At 49.9% G+C, this 22,536-nt stretch overlaps 1 protein-coding gene across 1 annotated transcript in view; it reads right to left on the minus strand.

The window, feature by feature from the left end:
- Positions 1 to 554: 554 nt before the first annotated feature.
- Positions 555 to 22,536, minus strand: part of SLC14A2 (solute carrier family 14 member 2) — a 53,864-nt gene continuing 31,882 nt past the window's right edge. The window contains exons 11-20 of the mRNA XM_059140186.1: positions 14,770 to 14,892; positions 12,654 to 12,736; positions 11,790 to 11,949; positions 10,890 to 11,079; positions 10,399 to 10,527; positions 9,356 to 9,548; positions 6,466 to 6,613; positions 5,672 to 5,806; positions 4,538 to 4,587; positions 555 to 1,620 (exon numbers count right to left, since the gene is read on the minus strand). Coding sequence (XP_058996169.1) covers positions 1,420 to 1,620; positions 4,538 to 4,587; positions 5,672 to 5,806; positions 6,466 to 6,613; positions 9,356 to 9,548; positions 10,399 to 10,527; positions 10,890 to 11,079; positions 11,790 to 11,949; positions 12,654 to 12,736; positions 14,770 to 14,892 — 1,412 coding nt within the window. The 3' untranslated portion in view covers positions 555 to 1,419. The remainder of the gene's footprint in view (positions 1,621 to 4,537; positions 4,588 to 5,671; positions 5,807 to 6,465; positions 6,614 to 9,355; positions 9,549 to 10,398; positions 10,528 to 10,889; positions 11,080 to 11,789; positions 11,950 to 12,653; positions 12,737 to 14,769; positions 14,893 to 22,536) is intronic.

The following is a 22,536-nucleotide window of genomic DNA, read 5'->3' on the forward strand; positions in this document are numbered from 1 at the left end:
AATCAAATGTGATTCTTTCCTGAAAGCTGCATTTATAGAGGGTGTGTCTCCTGCCCCTTGCCTTCTTCCCGCATCTTACGTCCTCACCCCATCAAGCTAAGTTGAGAGTGTAAGATGGGGGGAGGGTGTCCTACTGAGGAGCTGGGGGAGGATTATTCCTGTCCTGTGGAGGAGGGTTGGGAGGGCTGAGCCAAGTGGCTTCCCACAGAGGGGTCCTGTGGGTTAGGAGCTCAAAACTGTAACCAGAGTAACTAAGTAACAGGAGTTACTGGCCATTCAAGAGGGGCTGCACCTGTAATTTGGAGATGCAAAACTAAAAGGCTATTCCCTGAAAAGTAAGGTGTGTTGTTAATAACCCGTACTTTTACTCAAACAAAACACAATGACCGTCATTTCTGTATAATTCCCTTTGCAAGCAAATCAGACCCTCTTCTGATGATTTGTAACCTGTCCTCACCTTTTGTCAGACACTTGCTTGACCATGAAAAACTCCTCAAATGGGCGATGTGTGAACACGGTAGGTGAGTCCCATTTTAAGAAAACCCAGTACCATCTTGCGAACTTAACCGTTTAATACGGGAATGCTGTGAATACTACAAAAGAGGATACATTTGTTTAAAACATGATTTGAATGTTGAAAAAGATCAGGTTTCCTCTTATGACATTTCCAGAAACATTTCTACTATGCAAAGGAAGGCATGTTGGCATTTCCAGTGAATTTAATTTCCTAACACCAAGTCTTCTCGTGACTCAGGAACAAATCTCAGAACATGAACATTTTCTTGCCTCTTCTCCAGGTAAGCCCTCCATCTATTACTTAGAGTAATAACTTGATGGTCATGCTGGTTTTGTCAGTTTATGGGAGAGAGAGAAGAGTCCACACTGCTGGGGTGGGAGATACAGTCCCTCCCTGTCCTGAAACTAGGAAGTCAAGGCTGAGAGCAGGGATGTGTTCACTCAAGATGGCGGGAGCTCACTAGAGGCAGAGTTGGGGCAGAACCATCCCATCACCTTCCAGGCTGATGCATGTTCCCTGGTACCATGCATGGCTCCGTGACATGCCTGAGTTGGAGGCCCATGCTCCTCTCTGTCTCCTTCTTGATGAGTTCTCTTTAGGGACATGACTTATTTTGCAGAAGAGGGCAAGTCCCATCAAAGGGAGCTCTTCTGGAGGGAGCTATGGGTATGAAGTCTAAACTAACTGTATCTTTGATAAGTATTGTACATCTTAGAACTGAGAGGTCCCTAAATGGTGGCTATACACATATATCTCTATGTGGGGGAACAAATAGGGTGTAGGCTTGCTTGAGGGGAAAATCACAGAACAGACAGGAGGGGTGGTTGCATGGCCGTCAGCTTGGGGACCCGGACAACCTGCTGAAGGCTGAATGTACAGTGACACGTTTTGGAAAAGGCAGCCTAGGAGACATCATAGGCCTGGTACTTTGTTATGGTTGATGCTCTTCTGTTTTTCTCCTGGGATAGGTAGTAGATGCGGTTGGCCTCCGGGTAGGTGACTTTGCTGAGCGGAAGCTTGTAGATGGCCGGGTTGTTGGTCGTCAGCAGCAGGAAGGTGAGCGCGGAGAGGCAGAAGGGCCAGGTGCATGGCGGCAGTCCAAACTGAGCAAGGGGTGGGGGTCACACAAGAGAAGCCTGGTTATATCACATGCTTGTGTCTGTTTCATCAGCCTTTACCAACCCCCTACAGCCCTAGGTATAGGACAGGAGGATTTGTGGGCAATAGTAGGAAGAATACTTAATTCTTAGCCAGTGTAAACACATGTCAGTGCTCTCCACCTGATTGCAACAGGTGGATGAGCATTCTTCAGAATGCAGCCACTGGAACCCTTTTATAATATGGCTTTATGGAGAAATCCTGTTTTGTCTTAGGCTGTCTGGCCAGGCTATTCCTCCAACTCTAGGAATATGACCATTGCCTGCCTTCTCTCATAGCCCCTTTGAAGGAGTGGCTTTGGCAGCCATTTTGTAGTTCATGATCTTTTTCTCTTTGGTCACAGCTGATTAAACTAGAGCAAGTCACTTGACCCAAAGGCAGCTTCCACAGGCAGATGGCCTGGACATTGGATCCTTTTTTGAGAATTTGAACTAAGGCAGACTGAGCACCTGGTCTGAAAAGACTGGAGAACCAACCAGTACTGGGTGGTCACCAGGGACTGTTTGCACTGCAGAAAGACAGAGGGAGATAGAGCAGACATTTGGAAAAAGGCAGAGACGTGAAGTCCTTGTCCCAGGGGCTGGAAGCGGAGGGCAGCCATCTCTCTTCTCAAGGGCTCTCCCACTCCCAGCTCCCCTTCTCAGGGTGTTGACCTATTTTTTATTCCTCAGATGCCCTGAGCCTTTTTGCTATGCTTCCCCAATCTTCCTTGAGATCACTTGAGTGGAGAGCTCGCTGACAAGGAGCCTGCAGACTCAGCTATGAGGCAGAACAAATAATGTTCCCCCGACCCCCAACCTCACTTCATTATAAGCAGTAAAGACCTCAGGTAATACCGCGTGCCTACAATGTGTGTGTTCAAAGATGGCGCTCCCAGATGGGACTTGGGGAAGAACAATGGCAGCTAGAATGGCCTAAGAACACTCAGGCATAATGAATTACACCCAATGAGTGTCCCCAAAGCCCTGCTCACACTACACAGTGTGTTTTGGGAGGCACCCCCTGAAGCCCCACAGTGGGAAAGGATGAAGGTCTAGAGTCCCACAGGCCCAGATCTACGTCTCAGCTCCAACCACCTTGTTAAAGGCATTTCAATGGTCTGAGACCTATTTCCTCAAGTCAAGTAGGGATAACCATGTCTATTCAGAGAGTTGGTACCTCGTGCCTACTAAGGACCCCATAAATAGCCCTCAGCACGTGGCCATGACCGTCCAGCAGAGGGTGGCACTGTGGAAGACAGGCCGTGCATACCTGTGCTGGCCAGAAAGCAGAGGAACAGAGCTCCCAAGTGCTCCCATTTGTGGAGGGCTTGAAGGGGCTCAGAAATGTCACTCAACATTTTTATATCCCGTTCCTCAAGGAGATTAGAAATTCCTTCAGAGTGAGTAAATAGCCTGCCCTTTTTCGTATCCGGGAGAGTGATCGGCACAGTGTCTTAAACATTATAGGCACACGGAAAATAATCTCGATTAAAAAAAAAAAAAAAAAAAAAGCGTGAATCGAGCAGCATAACTTCTAACGCCTCAGCACCACACGGAAGAAAGGGCCAGCCATCCCGTAAGCGCCCGCGTTCAGGAACAACAGCCCCGGTTTGACATCCCTTTAGGACCTTGCCCAAGGAGGGCACCTGACACCAGGTCACTGGCTGGACACTCAGGTGTAAGGACAGGCACACAGAGGATGTGAGAGCCGGGGGCGCCCAGAGCCGCCGAGCCCGTCCTCCGGGCGCTTGTGACCGTGCGCGCTTCTGGCGGCCGACTGTTCAGCCCCAGCTCTCACGCTCCCCACGGCCACGGCTGGTGCCCTCAGAGTTCCGCTCATTCAGCATTTCCTGAGCCCTGTTCTGTGCCGGGAGTGCAGTAGGTGCTAGAGATGAAGATGAGGACACGACCGGCCTCGGCTCGGAAGGAGTGCGCCGGCGGAAGGTCAAAGACGGAGAAGGGTACCGCGCTCGTCACCCGGCTGTGTGCCCAGTGTGGCCGGAGAGGCGCGGACACAACTGGCGGGGCCCAGAGGAGGATTGAGTCCACCAGGGGACATAGGATGGTATCAGAGAAGTCCAGTTCTCTTGCTTAGAAAATTCCTTCCTAGGCGAAGTTCAACCTGCCCGGTTTCACTAAGGGTGAAGAAGGGATTCAGACAGGTGTGGCTCAAATGCCCACCGTCCTCCCCACTTTCAGGACTACTGGGACTTTTTCTGGTTGTTTTTATAAGATGTGCCCTTGAACCCTTATCCAAAAGGGGGAGGTATTGACTGCGGGCTGAATCCTGAGCTCTCTGCCCCAGGCTGTGGGCCCTAACCCAGGGTATGTGGGGGCTGGGGCTGGCCAGGCAGCTCCTCCCGAGTTGGACATCAGGGCACACCAGGCCTCAGACAAACAGGGTTGCACGTGCTCATAGCCCCCAGCTCTGACTTCTATCAGGTACTGCTGGGGCTTGGATGCTTGTCTTCCCTGAAGGCTACCCTCACGACCCCCTCAGCACTCAGTTGCCCAGGGATGAACAAAGACATACACTGACCCATAAGCTAGTCGGGAACTTGATCTATACACACACAAAAAAATTAAATAATAAAGATTTAAAACTAGATCTAGAGGATGAGGCCACAGAAAGAATTCAATTTAAGAGATAATGCTTATCCAATTGTCCTTCTGTGAGAAGCTCCCCTGGCCCAAAGCTAATCTGAATGGGCCAACAGTGGACATTTAAACTTCCACGGCCGAGCTCCTCCTGTCTGGCAGGTGCCGAGGCAGGCCGTGTGATCTCAGACGGGAGGGCAGAGCTGGGGAAGGGCTTCTGGAGGAGGGTCTCGCACTGGCTTCAGGGAGTGTTGTGGCACATTGTCAGGCCACGTCGACTCACCACAGACAGCACGTTGGCGAGGGCAGCGCCCAGGTAGGCCGCGAACAGTGCTGCAAAGAGAACCAAGAAACAGGCCAGTGATGAGCGGTATCTCGAGATCAGTCCATACATCCCCCCGCCAAGACATGGAGGTCATAAATTCTATCTCTCCAAAAAAAAATGGAACTTGAGTTAGGATTCTGTGACTTGACAGCTTTGAAATGTCTTCAATTCCAGGCAAATGTCAGCACAGCAAAAACGGCAGATGAACTTTGTTAGGAAGGGCCAGAATGGAGCCGTTATGGTTCTCTTGGGTCCCACCACCTTGCATTCTAGCAAAGGAGCATTTAGCAGCATAAACCATAGATGAAAATTGTACTCAACGGCCAAAGCACGTGGATTCCAGAACTCCCTGCTGGAATATTTCATCACAAGTCATTAACAGAATATGGATTTCCAGGGAGGAGCAGCACCCTGAAAGCATGAGGAAGACCATGGAGGCCCACTGCCTCGTCTCCTGGGCTCCGCCTGCAGAGGGCACGGCCAGGCTGGCCAGCTGGGAAGAGCCTGGTACTGGTCAGAGGTGAAAATGCACCAGTGGAATTGGGCTTTGCTTCTAAAGCCTGTTTCTCAACTGAAAACATCCCAGTTGTCCCTAGGATATTAACAACAGCAGACTTTTATTAGAGAGTCACTGAGTACCCCTACCCTTCAGCATTCCTGAAACACAAGCATTATTTGAAGATCCCATGATCAGTGTTTGGGTGCTTAAGGTTAATTACCATAACTGATGTAAATCGCCTAATTCTATACATAAAGATTAATTTGTGGAAGTGTTGCTCTGTTGGTTAGCTTCAGTCACCAGCCAGGAGAGCAGCCATCACAGAGACAGCCCACGGACAGCAACCAAACAACCACCATCTCAAAATTCGGTCTTCATACTGGCTGAGCACTTGTGTTCCATGAAAATAATTTTTACTGAGTGAATCATTCAGCAACCATTCAAAAAACGTTTTATATAAAACCCTTTTACCAAGCAAACAATCCTCCCATTTATCTTTGGAGGAGCCACAGAATTTTCAGGGCAGCTTTCCCAGCAGGGACAGTCATGGGTAGGGCATGCAAGGTGCAGAGGGGTGTGGTGGTGGTCCCTACCGCAGGCGATGGCCAGGACATGCGTCTGCCAGGTCAGGACGTAGAACATGCCTCCGATGGCGATGCAGGCCAGCGTGCTGTTGAAGCCACACAGGCCGAAGTAGATGGAGTCCAAGGGCGTTGCTATAGTGAGGGCTATGAGAGAAGACAGGCATCGGTGTTGCGTTTGGGGGGTGCATCTCATGGGGCTCACCTGCCGGCCCTGAAAACCACACAGAGCTCAAAGCCCGGACCAGCCATTCTCTTAGGCATTTGTAGAAAAGATCTTATTCAGTGAAAAAAATAACTAAAAGGAACAAACGGCCATCGGGCCACATGAGTGCTAGTGGTGAAGCTGTTATGGGTAGAAGAGAGCTTTCAGAATAAGGACTCTCTGCAGTGCTTCTAAGCGATCCAAAGAAGTTCTTGTAAAAAAAAGAGGGCTTTTCCTTCTTCACTGATATCTTAATGTTCTCTACTGGAGTATCATCCATCAAGATATGACGTAAGACACAAACATGCCTGGAATTGATTAACTTCTCTTAGGCTTTAAATTTATACTAAGGTGTAAATGGCTAACCACCAAAGACTTTCTGTTCTCTGTTTGCTGGAGGGCGGCTTTTGCTCAGAGAAATATGAGGGCACTGGCACCCGAAGTGGGGAAACAGGATATAATGAAAGGAGCAAAAGTTGGCAGGAATCAGCACAGGGCAGTGGGAGGGGACGGGTATTGAAGACGTGTCACCGTTGCCTTGGAGCTGACTCCAGATATTAACAACCTTATGGCTTTATTAAGGGGTAGTGGTGACACTAACCTGCTAACATCCCCACAGTGGAGCCGATGGCAGCATGCAAGCAAATGAGAGGTGACGAGATGAACAGTGCTATGAGGAAGATGCCTCCGGTCCAGGGGTTGTCGCAGCCGTAGACCTGGCCGATGCCTACAGGGATGGCTCTCAGAAGCTGCAGCGACAAAGATCACATGGGGTTGTAGGGTGAGACCAGAGACAGCTGGAACCTTGGCTGGAAAAGAGTTGTGCCAAAGCCTCTACATCAACATTTTACAACAGATTTCCAAGATACTTGTATCCAGATAGATGGGCTCTAGATGGAACACAAGCTTTTGTGTTTTAATCTGGAGTTCTTAAAGCAATAGGAGTTTATAGGATGTCAAGTTTCCTTTATTGAGGACACTTAAAATATTTAGAAACCTGACTGTAAGATACTGAACTTAAAATATTTAGAAACATGAGTGTAAGATACTGAAGCCCCAGTGAAGAGAAACTAGAAACTTAAAATGAGGGTCTTATCCATTACAAAATTAAGAGATGCCTGATCCAAGTTGGTGTTTAAAAACTCTCTTGTAACTTTAAAAAAAAAAAACAAACAACCTAAAATTATGACTAGAAGGTTGAATATGCTATGAAAAGTGGTTGTTCGTGTTTCTGAGAATAAGGTGTCTGGGCTGTGGTCACGTGAGTCCGGCCTGGGTGAGCAGCTGGCCACACAGGAGAGTCCCCGAGGGGGTACGATCATGGTCTCTGCTCTTCTGGTTGATAAGCCAATGCAGTGGTGGCCAACAGATGAATACCTGGCTGTGTGAGGCCTCCATGTAGCTCAGGGGAGTGGGGCCTATCTGGGGAGGTGAGGGACTGGCTGAGGCAGGGTCCATGGCCAGCGGACGCTTGCACATGTGCTCTTGAGTTCGAGAAAAGGATCCTGGGCAGGCAGCCTTCCCCAGCAACTGGGGTTGGGTCCCATGGTTTGGAAGGTTGGCCAAAGGCCCTTGAGTTCAGAGGGCGCATAGGGGAGGGGTCTCCTTGCAGGGCACACGGGTTTGTCTCGCCCCTTGGGCTGGGAGCTGAGAAGAAGCAGAGTCCTGGGCCAGGGAGTGCATGTATTCCAGGGAGACAGCTTTTCTCTCAGCCCATTGCCTTCCGGGGAGATGCTGCCCCTGGAGGTGTGCAGAGATAGGCAGACACTGCAGGAGCCTGTGGTTGGCCTAAGGGGCCCTCCAGATGCAATCTCCCATGACCCCAGGAACAGAGACCAAGGTAGGGGCTCCGGCATTACCATGCGGGTGTGGACGGCAGGTGGGACAGTTCAATACAGAGCCCGTGGTGTGGGGTGGTGTAGACCAGCTGGTGACACCATCCAGGGAGCCCTCTGGGGGCCAGAAAGCAGAGGAACTCACGGGGCTTCGACCCTGTTGGGAGTTTTAGACCCTCCTTCCGACATTAACTTGACTTCTTAACACTTAGGGCTCTCATGAGTGATCAGAAAGATAAAACACATTAGTCATTATCATAATCCATTTAATTGGCTAGAGAGTTACTTTTTAAAAGGCAACCACCAAAGACTGAATTTTTCTTTCCTGGACCTTTGGGGTTCTAAAGTATTTGTTCAAGATTCCTTAATTGTTTTTCATTTCTACAAAATGTCTGGATATATTTTTCATTGAAAATATGGCATAAAGAATGTATAATGTGCTCGTCTTGACTTCTCTAGCACCATGGCCCCATAGCTAGTTAAAGAGATCGTGCCTTTAAAACTGATCGACAGGGTAAATACCAAGAAACAGGAGCCTATCGAGTAAATTGCCAACATTTTCTCACCTCTGGTTCATGAAGGTCCTCACATACACACACACAAATCAACAAGGTTGAGGCCAATGCGATTATTTCTTTTCCTAAATAACGTTTCTTAGTGCAAACGCAGGGCCTTTCTACCATGCTGTCGTCTACTATGAAATGCTTTGAGAAATGACGCATTGTTATTTCTGAAAGTTCTTTCAACAAGCCCAAATGGCTTTGTGGTTAAATGACAGTAAGAAAGTTCCAGGGATGCCTGGGTGGCTCAGTGGTTAAGCCTTCAGCTCAGGTCAGGTCATGATCCCAGGGTCCTGGGATCCGGTCCTGCATCAGGCTCCTTGCTCAGCCAGGAGCCTGCTCCTCCCTCTGCCTGCTCTGCCTGCTGCTTCCCCTGCTTGCGCTCTCTATCTCTGACAAATAAATAAGATCTTAAAAAAAGAAAAGTTTCAGAGCAAGCCCCCACCCGGGGGGGGGGGTAGTCTAGTATAATAGAAAACAGGGAGAACCTCAGGGAAAATGTGTCTTGTTAATTATCTTGGCTAACATGCAGTAGGCCAGCATTACATACAATATACTTGAAAACATGTGGAAAGCTCTGCTATCTAGACGTTTCTTCGTGGAGGAACACCTGGGCTTTACGGTGTCACCATGCTTCAGAGAGGGAATGCAATTCACGACAGAGATGTCGTTTGCCCACAGGTGGTCGTATGAGGTGTGTGTCTTTCATGATTCAGTGAGGCGGATGGAAAATATATAGCGTAAGCTGGAGAAAATGGGAGAAAAGCATCAGAAAGACTTTTTTGAGAAGGAAGAAGGAAAGGAGCCAGGTGTCATCGTCAGGGGGCCAGAGTGCTGAACTTGACTCTGCACTTCACTGATTGGCTGTGTGACCTCAGGCCTCGGTTTCTGCCTCTGTGCTAGGACCTGTGGGACCAGAAACAGTCCTGTTAGCTCTTATAGAGAGGAAGGAAAAGGACGGTGGCTGAAGAGAGACTGCACGTGAGCCCCTTACGCTGTGTGATTGTTAATAGCCATTCCCCGTGGAGGACCCGTAAAGGCCACTTGAATGTCGCCTTTGGACAGATGCTGCCCTTCTGCCTTCCCCGACACCTACCAAGGGCACTTGGACCTCTGACCAGGTGATGTTGGGCGTGGAAGACGCAGGCTGCAGTAGCATCGTGGGGAAGAAGAGGTTGTAGTGGCCGGTGGCCGCCAGGTACAGGGTCACGGCGATGTTGAAGGGCAGCGTGAAGACCGGGAGGTCCCACTTGCTGAAGACGGTGCCCAGGGCACTGGAGAGGATGGGGCTGTGGCAGAAGCACAGGAGACTGTTCAGGAAGCTCCAGCTCTGACGCTAGGCCGAGCAGGAGCGCTTTCCTCAGGAAAAGCAGCCTGCCGGGTACGTTCTTGGAGCCCGGCCCGCCCTGCGCACGTCTTCCCCAGCCTCCCTGGGCCTGGTGCACCGATAGGGTGGACAGGCTCAGCTTCAGAAAGAGGGCTTTCTGGGGCTTTCTGGAGGAAGACCTAAGGCAGAGAGCCACAGAAGCTCCTTGAAAAGTCCTACAGCTCCACTTTCAGGCATGAGGAGAGTGAGGGAGTGGCAGGGAGTGGAACAGTAGTCCCCACTTCCTTCTGTCAACAAATGTTTGCAGAGCAGCTGGGAGCACCGAGCCTCCTGGCCAGAGCGCCCCGTGGCTGATTTCTGGAGGTGAAGGGGAGCCGAGCCCTGGCTCTCTGAGGGCTCTGCCCAGTGCTCCTTCAGTCTACATAGGAGGCTGTCTTGCGCAGGTCAGGGGGTCCCAAGGATGGGGGAAAGCTGGGTAGGGGGCAGCAGAAGGAAGAAGAAGTTTTCTAGAGACTGACAGGAGGCTATGGTATGGCTCTTCACCTACATATGGGCCTCAGTTCCTATCTCTGTGCTCTGGCTGAGTAGGACCAGAAACCCTTTTACATCTTAAAAAAAAGCAGAGTGAAGGATGGTGGGTATGGAGATATTGCCTACAGACCACCTAGCACAGTGCTGTCACTGTAGGACATGACTCATTATTTCCAATGGATGTTTCTGATATGCCAGCTAAGCCAACGCCCCCGTAAATTTGAGTTTAGACAGACAGGGAGCTGGGGTGAGAAGGTTGGCAGCCCCAGGAGCAAACTTACCACGACATGGACATCACGATGACGGGGAGCAGAAGCCACCAGTAATAGCTGCCTTTGTCTGAGAACACAGCCATCAACAGCCCCACCAGCACCCCGTTGTAGCCATGGAGTCCTGCCATGATGGCAGACCTAGGGGGACAGAGGAGGGCTGGTGGAGTGGGGTCTTCCCAGGGCCTCCGGGGTGGGGTACTGTCTCCTTGACTTCCCTTCTGACCCAGATTGTTCTCCACTGGGGCTCGTCTGCACACACCTCCCCACGGATGGCCCCCCTGGGAATGGGAAGGCAGGACATCAACCCTTCGGGTTCCCCTGGGCCATGTGGAGCTGTTACCGAGTAATGAGGGAGTGACTGTTGTCAGTTATGAGTGTCCGTAGTCTGAGGAGTTTCTGAGCTCGGAGGACAGCAGTGAGGGGATGGGAAGGTGGCACGGGGTCCCCGCAGGAAGTGACGTCTGACCTCATTCCCGGGCGCTCGGTGTCCCAGAACTTACCTGTCCTGGCTCAGGATGAGGGCTGTTAAAGTAGACACAACAGTGCCCAAGCAGCCCGAGATGGCCCACCAGGGGTTCTGGATGAAGAGGCCGAGCACGATGAGGATGCCGCTGAGGGGGTTGTTCACAAACATCACCTGGGACGTGCCCCGGAGGACCCAGTCGAGGAACTGGAACACTGGGGATTTGTCTGAAAGGCAGCCAGGGCAGGGAGTCAATGTTGGGGTGCGCCGGGCCTGCACGGGACCTCGGTGGGTGGCTGGGGGGTGCGGGAAGTTTCGCTTCTGAAGTGGGTTCGCAGGGCGCCATGCCCTCCCGGGCCCTGCCACACAGGGGGGGTAAACCGAGAACCCAAGAGGGCATGTGAGGCCCAGAAAACTCTTCAGACCCATCGCCAGCTGGTTGTGGTCTTAATGTTGGTTTTCTCAAGGAGTGGGGGGATAAGGTATCCTGAGCTAGCTGTCCCCTGTGAGAATTTTCAAGGAGACCATCAGAAAATGCTCTTGCGGCACAGAGGGTGTCTAACCTGTGGGCTGGGCTCTGGGAGGCTTGTGAGAGAGAAGACTTAGTCCTCCCGAGAGCCATCCATAGGGCGGGCATTTTTAATTTAATTTTTTTTTAGAATGCCGATTCTAGAATCCCAGGCCTAAACTCCCAGTGGGATACGTGTGAGAGCACGGCCGCTTGGTTTGGAAATGAGGGCTCGCACGCTGACCCGTCCTCACATGCCAAGAGTCTGTGTGTCTGTGGTGACAACACCACTCTCATCCCAACAACACCCTCATCCCACAGACACGGTCTTTCCCTCAGTGTAATCTACCAAGGACCGTGTGCTTGGGGAGACGGTCGGAAGTGACACTCTAGGAGCAGGGTCACGGGCTTCGCTCGCAGGACCTCTACCTTTAAGCCCCTCGCCGCACTCCTTCATCTCCCCTGTGATGTAACTGAGGGCTCTGCTGACCCTCTTCCCGCTGGCAGCCATGTGGCTCTGAATCCAGGAGGTCTTGGACGTGTTCGCTTCCACCTTTATCTCAGCGCTGTCCTCCATGGTGTCCAGATCCTGTCCGGGGGCAAGACAAGGAGCTCTCCCACATCCTGTGCTTCCCACGCTTAGAAGCCACATCTGCGCTTGCTCAGGGACCGAGCTAACGTTTTCATTTGGTACTTAGTGAATCATCTCTGTGTTTCCATAGACAGGAATAACTTTTATTTTGTCTGATGTGTTACTGCATTGACTACGGGCAACAACCCCGCAGTACGAGACAGTATTTATCCTCATCCTAGGGATGAGGGCTTGATCATGGGTGGAACTTCAAGGTCAAGGTCAAACAGTAGAACTGATATTTAACCACAGATCTTTAGGCTTTTTCTTTCAACTATGACTACCCTTATACCACATTCTTTCCAGAAGAAATCATTCCCCCCACCCCACCAGCATGTCTCGTCTTCAAATTTTAACTGTCCATAAAATTAAACATGTAAAGATTCTGTGTTTGAAAATTGGCACCAGCTTGTTTCCTAAATTCTTGAATGCTAGATTTAGGGGAAGACAGATAATAACTAATTCAAATCAAAGGACTATGAAATTCTATAAAGTAGACTATGAAAAACAGGCACTTTTATCCCAGGTAATAATGTTTCTGGATATATGAATTCAAAAAAACTGCCTACGTCAGAGGGCATCTTTTCCAGATGTCTGCTCCCTAATCTGCCGCAGCCTCCGTGGCTCAGGACCCTGCCCGAATTGGGCCACTTGTGACTCACCAGCAGCTCGACCGTGGGCTTCCGATACTGATAGGGACAAGGATCTTTGGTTTGTTTCTCCTGGTGGTCGCCTTTTCCAAACACTGGAGTTGAAGGAAAGCACATAATTAATTAGGACACCTCTAACCTGGCACATTAGCAGCAAATTTCTTGCAGCTGAGTTGATATATTCAGTATTTCCTATTCCACTTGAGGAAGCCCAGAACTACTGTGTCTTGCAGCCGGAAGGACCCATTTGATTTTTTACTGGTCAAGAACCCATTTGGGTAAAAAATGTACATCTGCATGTAAACAGGACATTTTACAGGAATTTAGGGAATTCAGAGACTTGACTGACCTTTAGTTAGGAGCCTCTGATTTAGCTCAATCCCTCTATTTTTTAGATGAGGCAATAGTGCCTTGGCCGTGATCCCCAAATCTAGGGTTCTTTCCTGCACAAACTTGTAAGTGTAGAAAGAAATACTCCTAAAGTATTAAGTTGCCTGAACCAGGTAAGGTTTGGGTTTGAATCTATGACTCCAACTGGATGACCTCAGGCTCTGTGGTCTCTTTTTTTGTATGTATATCTGGGAATTTCTGGTATTTTAGCAGCAACTGCTGGCTGGATTAAATGATGTCCACGTCATGCCTTGAAACAGATTTTGGCATGTTCTTGTAATTCTAGAAAACTCTTGTAAAGTTGCCATAAACATATTTTTGTTATTACCAGATAATTTATTTTTAAAGATGACCAATTTTAGTAGGGTTTTAGGCATCTTAAAAGACCTTTGGAAGTTTTGGTCTTGGTGCTTTGGTTCCCTCTGGTGGTCATGTGTGAGGATGGCAGGCTGGGCTCTGAACTGGTATTTTTAGGCTGGATTGGGCCTTCCCACAGCATTCATGAGGTTTAACAGTACCAACGCACTAGAAGGACGGCACTGCGCTCCCATTTTTGAAGAGACAGGGGCTGCAAATACCTGTGTGATTGGGAAGCTACACAATGCAGGACAAATTAATTTTGGAAGCTTTGAAAGAAAGTGTAGAGCAAAGATCCCTCTAGATGCTGAAGCCAGTATGCATGGCGCCCCAGTGGACCCGCTGCTTGTGTGTGAAGCTTCCTGTGTCCCAAGCAGTCGTGCTCTCACACATATCCCACTGGGAGTTTAGGCCTGGGATTCTAGAATCGGCATTCTAAAAAACTGTTAACCTTTTGAGGAAAGCCTCACTTTCTTCTTGCCCTGCCGGTGACCTCTGACAAATACAAACCCCTGGGCCAGACATCCCTTAGATGTCTCCATGTCCTCTCATGGATGTTTGTATGATGTTTTCCTACACCCCCAGGCCCGTTTCTCTGGGTTGGCCACTTTTGGTGAGAAACAAGGTTTAGATGAGCTGGAGCAAGAATTCAGGGCCACATCTTCTGGGAAGCATGGGGTGTTGTGAAAAGGACTCTCACTGGTCCTCCCTTACCTTGTCCCTTGCAGGCTGTGTGACGCTGGGAGAGGCGGTTCCCCTCTCTGAGACTCAAGGGGCAGAATGAGATTGCTCCTCTGCCCTGGCTCTTCACGTGGCTACTTTTGCCTCTGACTGGGGAGGACTCCTCGTACGTCCCTCCTCTGCCCGACTCCTGCCACGCTTCCCCCCCTTGCTTATTTTGGCTCCCTCATGGCCTGTGGGAGCCGCCTCCCTTCCATGGCTCTCCAGCTGTTTCCTTGGCCTTGACATCTTGACCACTGTGGGCGAGAAATTTCACCTCTAGTCTTGTAAGTGGACCAGTGGTTTGTGGGTTTGTGGTTTGACAAAAATTAGAATCTCATGGGGGGCTTTGGAATACCCTTATGCCTATCCAGGCTGCCCCTCAGATGAATTAGATTAGTGTCTCCAAGGATGGGACACAGGTGATTCCAATATGCAGTCAAATTAGAGACCTCCTGAGTTGGCTGCTTGTCCCAGTTCCAGCATCATGCCCCCCCAACCAGGCCATGGCTACGGTCAGAGGTTGGGTGTGATAAGAATGAGCCTGGCTCTTGTGGCTCTCCCTAACGCCCTAGGAAGTAGGTACTGTAGGTACTGCTACTGTCCCCATCTAGAGATGAGTAAATTGAGGACCTGGGAGCGAAGGGAAGGCAGCACCCACCTTTGCTCCTCCTCCGAATGGACGACCACTCAATGTGGAACACACTCCTGGGCTTGGGGGGCCCGGCCTCTGAGCCCTCATGGGCCTTGGGGCTTGCTGTGGCTGGCTGCTCCCTACCGCCACCTAGCCAGGGGCAGAGCAAGACAGGTTAGTGCCTGCCCAGGTGCGCACCCGCTGAGAGCCAAGCAGGCGGAGTGGGGAAAAGTCACAAGCAGAAGCTGGAAAGGCGGGAGCTGCAGCTCTGAAGTAGCAGGTGGGAATCGCATTTGTGTCTGTGTCAAGCCTCCAGTTTCCCCATCCCCCACCACCTCGCTACTGGTAAAGCTTGCACTTCCTTTCCCCCCAGAAACTGTCACAGATACGTATACATGTTAAGAGAAAGATGAGCCCTATTTCTCCAGCAGAGAACTACTCGAAGACCTACTTGGCTGGCCCTGGCCAGTGTGGATGGCGGACCCTCGTTGGCCGCCGTTCCTGTGCATCAGCCTGTGCCCTGTCCTCCGTTTGGGGCAGGGAGTGTGTGTGCTGGGAGTCCTCGATGCTGGCTGCACCTTAGAACCACTGGGTATGTTAAAAGATGCCCGAACCCTATCCCAGACGAATTAAAAACATACAAGTTTTTAAATGCCCATCATGTTTAAAAGATGGCTCTGACATGCACCTTGGGCTGAGACCCACTGACCCAGGTTCTTCCCACTCAAGATGTGGCCCCGGGACTGGGGGCACCAGGCTCATCTGAGAGCGTGTCACCAATGCAGAGTCTCAGGTTCCAGCCAGGCCGACGGAATCGGAGCTTGTATTTCAACCAGATTCCCCCAGGGCATGTTACTGTTTGAGTGTCCCCCATCTATAGAGGTAAGGGTCCTCCTGGGGCTATGATCAGCTACAGTAAGCTCTCTGCTGGCCTTTATTTTTTCAGATTTCCACACATGGGGAGAGCACGGCACATATCCCTCGGGACAGGGTTTCTCAAGGCAGGGCCCGAGAATGACGGTATCCAGTCATCTTGGTGCTTCCCTGTAGTGCGCGATCCCGTGTTCACCCCATGTCGATCCCGTGTTCACCCCATGTCGTGATGGTCCCTCAGGTACGCAGGTTTAACACTTCCTGCTCAGGGCTCTGGTGTACTCTGGAGCTTGAGGATCTAGCGGCTGCCTGGAACCATGGATAGGAATTACACTTGGGCATTGCTACCTGCACGAACTAGAAAACTGAGGTTCAGAATAGTTTCTGAAGCTTCCTAGATCCTGCCTGTGCAGTGGGCACTGGGCCGTAACTCCCTCGGCTGGAGGACCTCCCTGATCCCGAGCTTCAGAGACACCTGGAACATCAGCCTGCCCGCATACAGCCCTGCAGATGGGTTTTGTGCCGGGGACAGGGACTGAGAGGGTGGCACTCATCGTCCGACCCGGCGGGATATTCTGAGGGATCGCCAGTCTCAAGCGCCCTTCTGCCAGCTGGAAGGGCACCTCTGCTGGCCCGTCGCTTCTCGTTTCTCACACGCCGAGTGTCAGCTGCCCCAGCCACCCCTGGGCAGAGCGACATTCTGACGTTAGCCTCCTAGACTGAGAACTGCACAGAACTCCAAGATCACAGTCTACCTCCTGTGTCCTGAGAAATCAACTGAGTCACACGGCTTAGGAATCATGGCACAGCTGGGACTTGCTCCCAGGTCTCCTGACACCTGATTTGAGGCTCTGGAAATGGCAGGAGGACTGGCTGTCCTTTCATGCTGTGGCCCATCACTGTTAGCTTCCCAGATGGGCTCCCTGCTCCGGGCCCGGGAAAGTGGGGGCATGGCCCATATTACTGTGTGTTCCTTGGGTCGATGTCCCAGCCGCAAAAAGCAAAAGCAAAAAGTATTTTTCTTTCCCTTGAATACTTTTTTGGAGGTGGCATCAAAGAGGGTCTGACATGGGGTCGGTCCCAGCTCTCCCGTGGGTATGACTGAAGTGGCCTCACCCGACATGCTGGGCCAAGAGTTGAGAAAGAAAAGTGGTAACAGCTGCTACCAAGGACACGAAATAAATTCACAAATTTCCCATTTTTGAAAATACTTAAAGCAAGGATGTTAGCCATTTACGGCTACCTTTGGGACAGATTCTTAAGACTTTCCTAATGGAGAAAAGGCGATTTCAAGACTATCATGAACACATCTGTCAAATGTTCTAGAAATAAATATTCCACTGGTGTGGTGGGGAAAAAAGAAAGCGGCAGTAACTCTGGCCAGGAACCAGAGTCACTCATTTCCGCAGGCTGTTTTCACTGCCAGGCACGGCTCTCAGAAAGAAATACACAGACCCCCATCGGCAGCCCTTGCAAACTCAATCTACAGAATGATGGTGGATATTTTGGAGGGATACCCTCTATTTCTTCCTCATCTGGTTATGAAGATGAGGCAATGCTTGCAAAAGGCTCTGGAAAACAATTTTGCCAGGCTCACATGTCAGATCCCTTTCCAGAGAGGCCACTGCCCTCGGATGGCACATGGCCCTCCGCAGCAAGCAGGAGGGCTCACTGTCCCAGTGCACAACTGCCTGCACTGACTCTAAGCGCACCAAGTGTCAATTACGTGTTCTTGTCTGTCACCTTCACAGGACGGTGAGGCCCTTGGCAGCCCGGGTTATACCCCATTATCTTGGCTTCCCCAGCACCCAGCATAAGCCTGGTATTCTGTAGGCACTCAGAAGTATTTGCTGAATAAATTAATGAGGAATAATTATACTACACACTTTAGTTTCTGAATGGTATAAGGAACAGTCATTGGCTATTTCAGGGTCTGAGCTATTTTTAAGAATAATACATCTCATTGTCGTTAAATCCTTGATAAATATTGACATAAAGGTGAGAGCCTTTCATTGGTTGACAAAGGTAATGGCTGAGTCGAGTAGGGTTTTGCAGTTCACAGGATAAGAGCTGATTATTTTCAGGGGCACTTGGATAAAAGAAAGGGAGTTTACAGATGGTGATACAATGCTGGGCCATCTGTGACCGACCAACCAGAAACCCAGGAATCCTGCAAGAGTGGCTGGGAGAACTCAGTTAATGAGACAGAAGAAAACAGACCACTGAAGACAGAGATCTTGCTCCATGGGCTACGGGAACTACATATTACAAGGTCCGTTCTGTGTGGCCACTAATCCCTAAGCACTTTGGAGGTGGGGCTGGGTGTTCTACAGTCCAAGAGTAATTTTGTTCATTATAACTTAGTTCCTTGGTTTCCTTGAACTTCTCTCGCCCTAACATCATGGCACACCTGGAAAACAGTGTGTGGCATGGTGCAGTGAACAGGTAATGTTGTTTATGGCCAGAGTGCCTGCTCCCATGGAGTTAGGGCCCACCAGGCCCACCTGGCTCCTTAGAACGCCAGTGAGGGCTCTGTGGGTCCAGCTTGGAGTGCGCTGTGGCCCATCGTTGGAAAGGCTCTGTCGTTGGTAGCCCATGGGTAGACTTAATGGCTGAGGAACTCCTTGGCCTGCCTGCATGGTGTAGGAGTCATGACTCTCCTTCTCTGATGAGCCTTATTAAGTAACCCAATGCATGTGGCTTCCCACTGCCATTTCAGGGGCATGGTCCCTGCTGTTGAGGACTGCCACCACCCTGTGTTTTTAAAGGCAGGGGTCCAGCGCCTTTCTTCCCACTGACTCACAGAAAGAAAGCCCAGTTACAAGGCACAGTATCTGCTCAGAAATGCGGCTCCGGGAGAATTGGGTCCCCTCGTACTCCTGCCTCTTCTGAGGTCAAACATACAGAAATAGTCAACTGTTCAAATCCCAGGGGTTAAAATAGATTTTGTAGAGGGTCCCACCTGCCAAATACAATTTTGAAACCTAGTCCATTTTCTTTGAAAGGAACTAAACCAAACCATGTATGACATCGTTCAGAAGAGGAAAACTGACCTAGTCCATCTTACTGAAAATCATTCTTTACTTGGACAGGCCCATGCTTCAATCCTTTCTGTAAGCTGTCTTTCTCAGGTTTGGGACAGATGTTACTGTCTCTTGCAGGTGGTTCGATGCCATCCATACACCGCTTGCAACGTCCAACATACGGAGCATCTGGAACCCACTATTTTTTTTTTTTTAAAGATTTTATTTATTTATTTGACACAGAGAGAGAGATCACAAGTAGGCAGAAAGTCAGGCAGAGAGAGAGAGAGAGAGAGAAGCAGGCTCCCTGCTGAGCAGAGAGCCTGATGCGGGGCTCGATCCCAGGACCCTGAGATCATGACCTGAGCCGAAGGCAGTGGCTTAATCCACTGAGCCACCCAGGCGCCCCTGGAACCCACTATTAAGACCCATTTGTCATCCCCCAAAGAGTTGTCTTCCCCAAACCCCACTCCAAACCTACTTGTGTATCATTACATTTGTGACACCCAATAAAAGGCCAAGGAAAGTTCTGGGCCATTGTACACCAGCTCCTTCTCTGGCAGCATATTTCCATATTCCCTTTCCCTACATCCTCTTCCCTGTCCCCTTCCTCTCGATTATCTATGGCGAACATAGCTGATTAGTGATAGCCATCTCTCCCAGTAAGTTCCCAAACAGCCTCAGACTCCTTCTTAACCCACTGCTCAGACAACCGAAACTGATTAGGTAGAGTCAGCATTTGAAAGTACACTTGAAAGTCTCCCACCCTCTAGCCTTAAAGGAAGGTGTAGCCACTGTACACTTTGAGAGAAGGGATGTATCAAGGCCAAGGTGTAGCTTTCCAGCAGACACCAGGCCACAGGAACTTCAAGCCTCGCGGGATAGCCTTTTCTCAGCAAGTTCACCAAAGATCCTTTGGTGCCAGTTTTGGAGGAGATCACATATCACACAAGGTTATCCAAGGAGATCACATACCATTAAAGGTCGTTCTCTGATCAGATAACTTCAATATCCTGGAATGTTCCAGAAACATCTACTCTCTGTAGCTACACAGAATCTGTCTACAGTAATCCAAGTTGGCTGTGTAAGAGAGGGGCGCCGAAGAGAAAGGTTGTTAAGCTGGTAGGTTAAGATGTTTGTAGATGCTCAGATAGTTTAGTTCTGGCACGTCTGAGGAAGGGGTTCAGGACCTGAGGGGAAAGGCGAAGATGCCTGGACCAGGTACCTCCACCTTGAAAGCAGCAGGTAATGATCCCTAGGAAGAAAGTTTTCAAATTCACTGCATTAGCCTCCCACAGGTCAACTCCACATGGTGCTGCCTTGGGAGCCATCCTGATGTCAGAGTTGTGGGTTACAAAGTTGTGGAAGGGATGACAAATAGTGTGAAGATTGACTCAGAGAACAGCTAGCATGGTAAGGGGATTTGAGGGCTGATGGATTAAGTTGGTTCCATCACCAGGTGAACAAGAGGAGCTCAGAGCTGTAAGTTAGGACCCCTGGACTTATGTCCAGGCTCTTTTATCACCTGGACAAGTCTTTGGATAAACCATGGCTTCCTTATCTACACGGAAAGGGCTTTGAACTGTATCTATTTAAGATACTGTATCTATTTATTTGGATCTATTTAAGATGTATCTATTTAAGGTTAGATATTATGATAGAGATATAGATAGATATAACGTATTAAGATACATTAAAATGTATCTATTTAAGAACCGTATATATTTAAGATAAGCTCTTCCAACTAGAAGCTTCCAGAATCTAAATTCTCTTTGGAGTTCTTAGTAATGCTCCCTGTTTTAGGATGAGCTTCCCCAGACACCACAGTGCAGCAGAAGAAACAGAAAAATATCAGCCTTTCTTTTTTTTTTCTCTTCCTCTGAAAAGTCAGATGGTCCATTGGCTGCTGGGAGTGAGGGGGCTCTGTGGTTCAAGTCTCCCCCGCAAGACCTCTTACCTGGGTTCCTTCTGACTTCCTGGAGGAAATCCACAGGGCTGGCTGGAGGAATCTAGATCATCGGGATGTAGGAAGAAGCTTCTTTCCAATTAGGTGGTGTTTCTGGTCCTCAACTCTGGATGTTGGACTGATCCCTAATCCCAAAGCCCTTCACTTCTTGGAGCTGTCCTGTCCATCTTCTTGCTGTAGGTTCACTTTGCATTCCCTGCCCCTATGCCTGGCACACGTCTTCCAGTTGAGAAAGGGTATCATGGAGGAAGAGGGAGAGGAAAGGCATATGTTCTTTCTGCAGCTTGTTCTTACTCTGGCCTTCCTGACAGAAGATTCTTTCTACACTCCCTGAGGAAGACTGGCTCTGGCTACCATGGTTCCCCCACCTGGTTTGATCAGCAGGTTCCCTTTAAAGGGCCAGAGCCAGAGATCCTGTAGTAGGAGCTTCCCTGTCCTCCCTCAGCTACTCTTCTCATTAGAAATTTGCTCCAGCACTTGCCTTTAAAGCATCATCTAAGTGTTGTCTCCTCAGGGGGCCAATTTGCCTTTCAACCTCAATAAACTCCCTTAATTCCCTATACACACAGGGCACAGACTGGGGAACCCTTTTGCCATCTCCAAGGAAATTTCTGCACAGCCTGATACTAGATGTTGTCTTTCTGGTTCTGTGGAAATTTTCAGACCTTTCCTCCTTCTCACTTATGCTGACAGGGGTCCTGAGGACTCACCACTGGATCCTCTCCGAGCAAGAAGGGCATGACCTAACCACTGCCTACAGAAAGGACTTGAGGTCTATATATTAAGAAAGGCCACCCTCCCATATCTCATGGGGCTGTGGGGTCCGGTGGGCTGGGCCAGTTTGGGGGGGCAATCTAAACATGTTTTGTTTGGCTTTGTGGTATGAGGGGTCAAGCATCACTCCCCCGCCTTCAGTCCATCCCAGGTTTGTGTACTTTCCCCCATACACACATGCATGCACACATACACATCACACACTCATTGATGGGGTGTGAGGCAGCCTACCCAGGTTTAGAAACAAAACCTCACATTGAGGAAATAAGCTACACCTGAGTAGACAATCTCCCTACTGACGTCAAAGGCCCTCTTCCTACCATGCCAGGTGTTTCAGAACTGCCAAAGAGGGGACTTGATCACAGAGGTCCCTCTGAAGAAGGAAAGCAAACAACCAGGGGAGGAGCTGGGGGGCCCCACATTCCGGGGACAGGTGGAGCTGAGTAGAGATCAGTCCCCTGCACAGGGTCCTTACTTTGGTATTGCTAGTTCAGGGCCCATGGATGTCTGCCAACCACACTTTTCCTTGTCCTCCAGCAGGCAGCTCTTGGATCAGTTCTGCATGCCCTACCCCTTACCCTCTTGCCCTGGTCTTTCCTGAGGGTTCCTGAACTTCTTGCGGTGTGTTTCCTCCAGCCCCCAATCATCCATCTTCCCTGGAAGTGACAGGAAAGATGCCATCATGGAACCAATTCGAAAAGACTGGAAATAAGTCTCCCTGACAAGTTCATATGCAGCCCAGGAACCAAAGTAGACAAGTAGAGTGTCTTTGGTACACACCAAGGGTGGGGCAAGCACGTGTTGTCCTGGAAGAGAGAAGATCAAGATGGAATCTTGTCCCAGGTGAGTCTCACTGAAGGCTGCAGCTCATATAACAATGGCTCCCCAAGACCTCGGTCTATGCCTACAGATTATTTCCTTGAAGGCTCAGTCAGAATTCACTTCAGAAATGAGTTTTATTCACAGCCTCCTGGTTCCCTTCAACTTCACATTACCAGTCTTATAGAAGCAGGAGGGCTGCATTGACCACTGGGGAGGTGAGATTTCTCCAGAATTGGTCAGAGTTCAGGTGGAGTAAGTGCATGCTGGGCTAGATGTTCTCCAAAGAGCTATGGCGTCCTTTACTTCTGTTCCAGCAGCCTGATCAGCGGTATGAGG

This window comes from Mustela lutreola, chromosome 11 (assembly GCF_030435805.1).
Source record: "Mustela lutreola isolate mMusLut2 chromosome 11, mMusLut2.pri, whole genome shotgun sequence".
NCBI lineage: Eukaryota > Metazoa > Chordata > Mammalia > Carnivora > Mustelidae > Mustela > Mustela lutreola.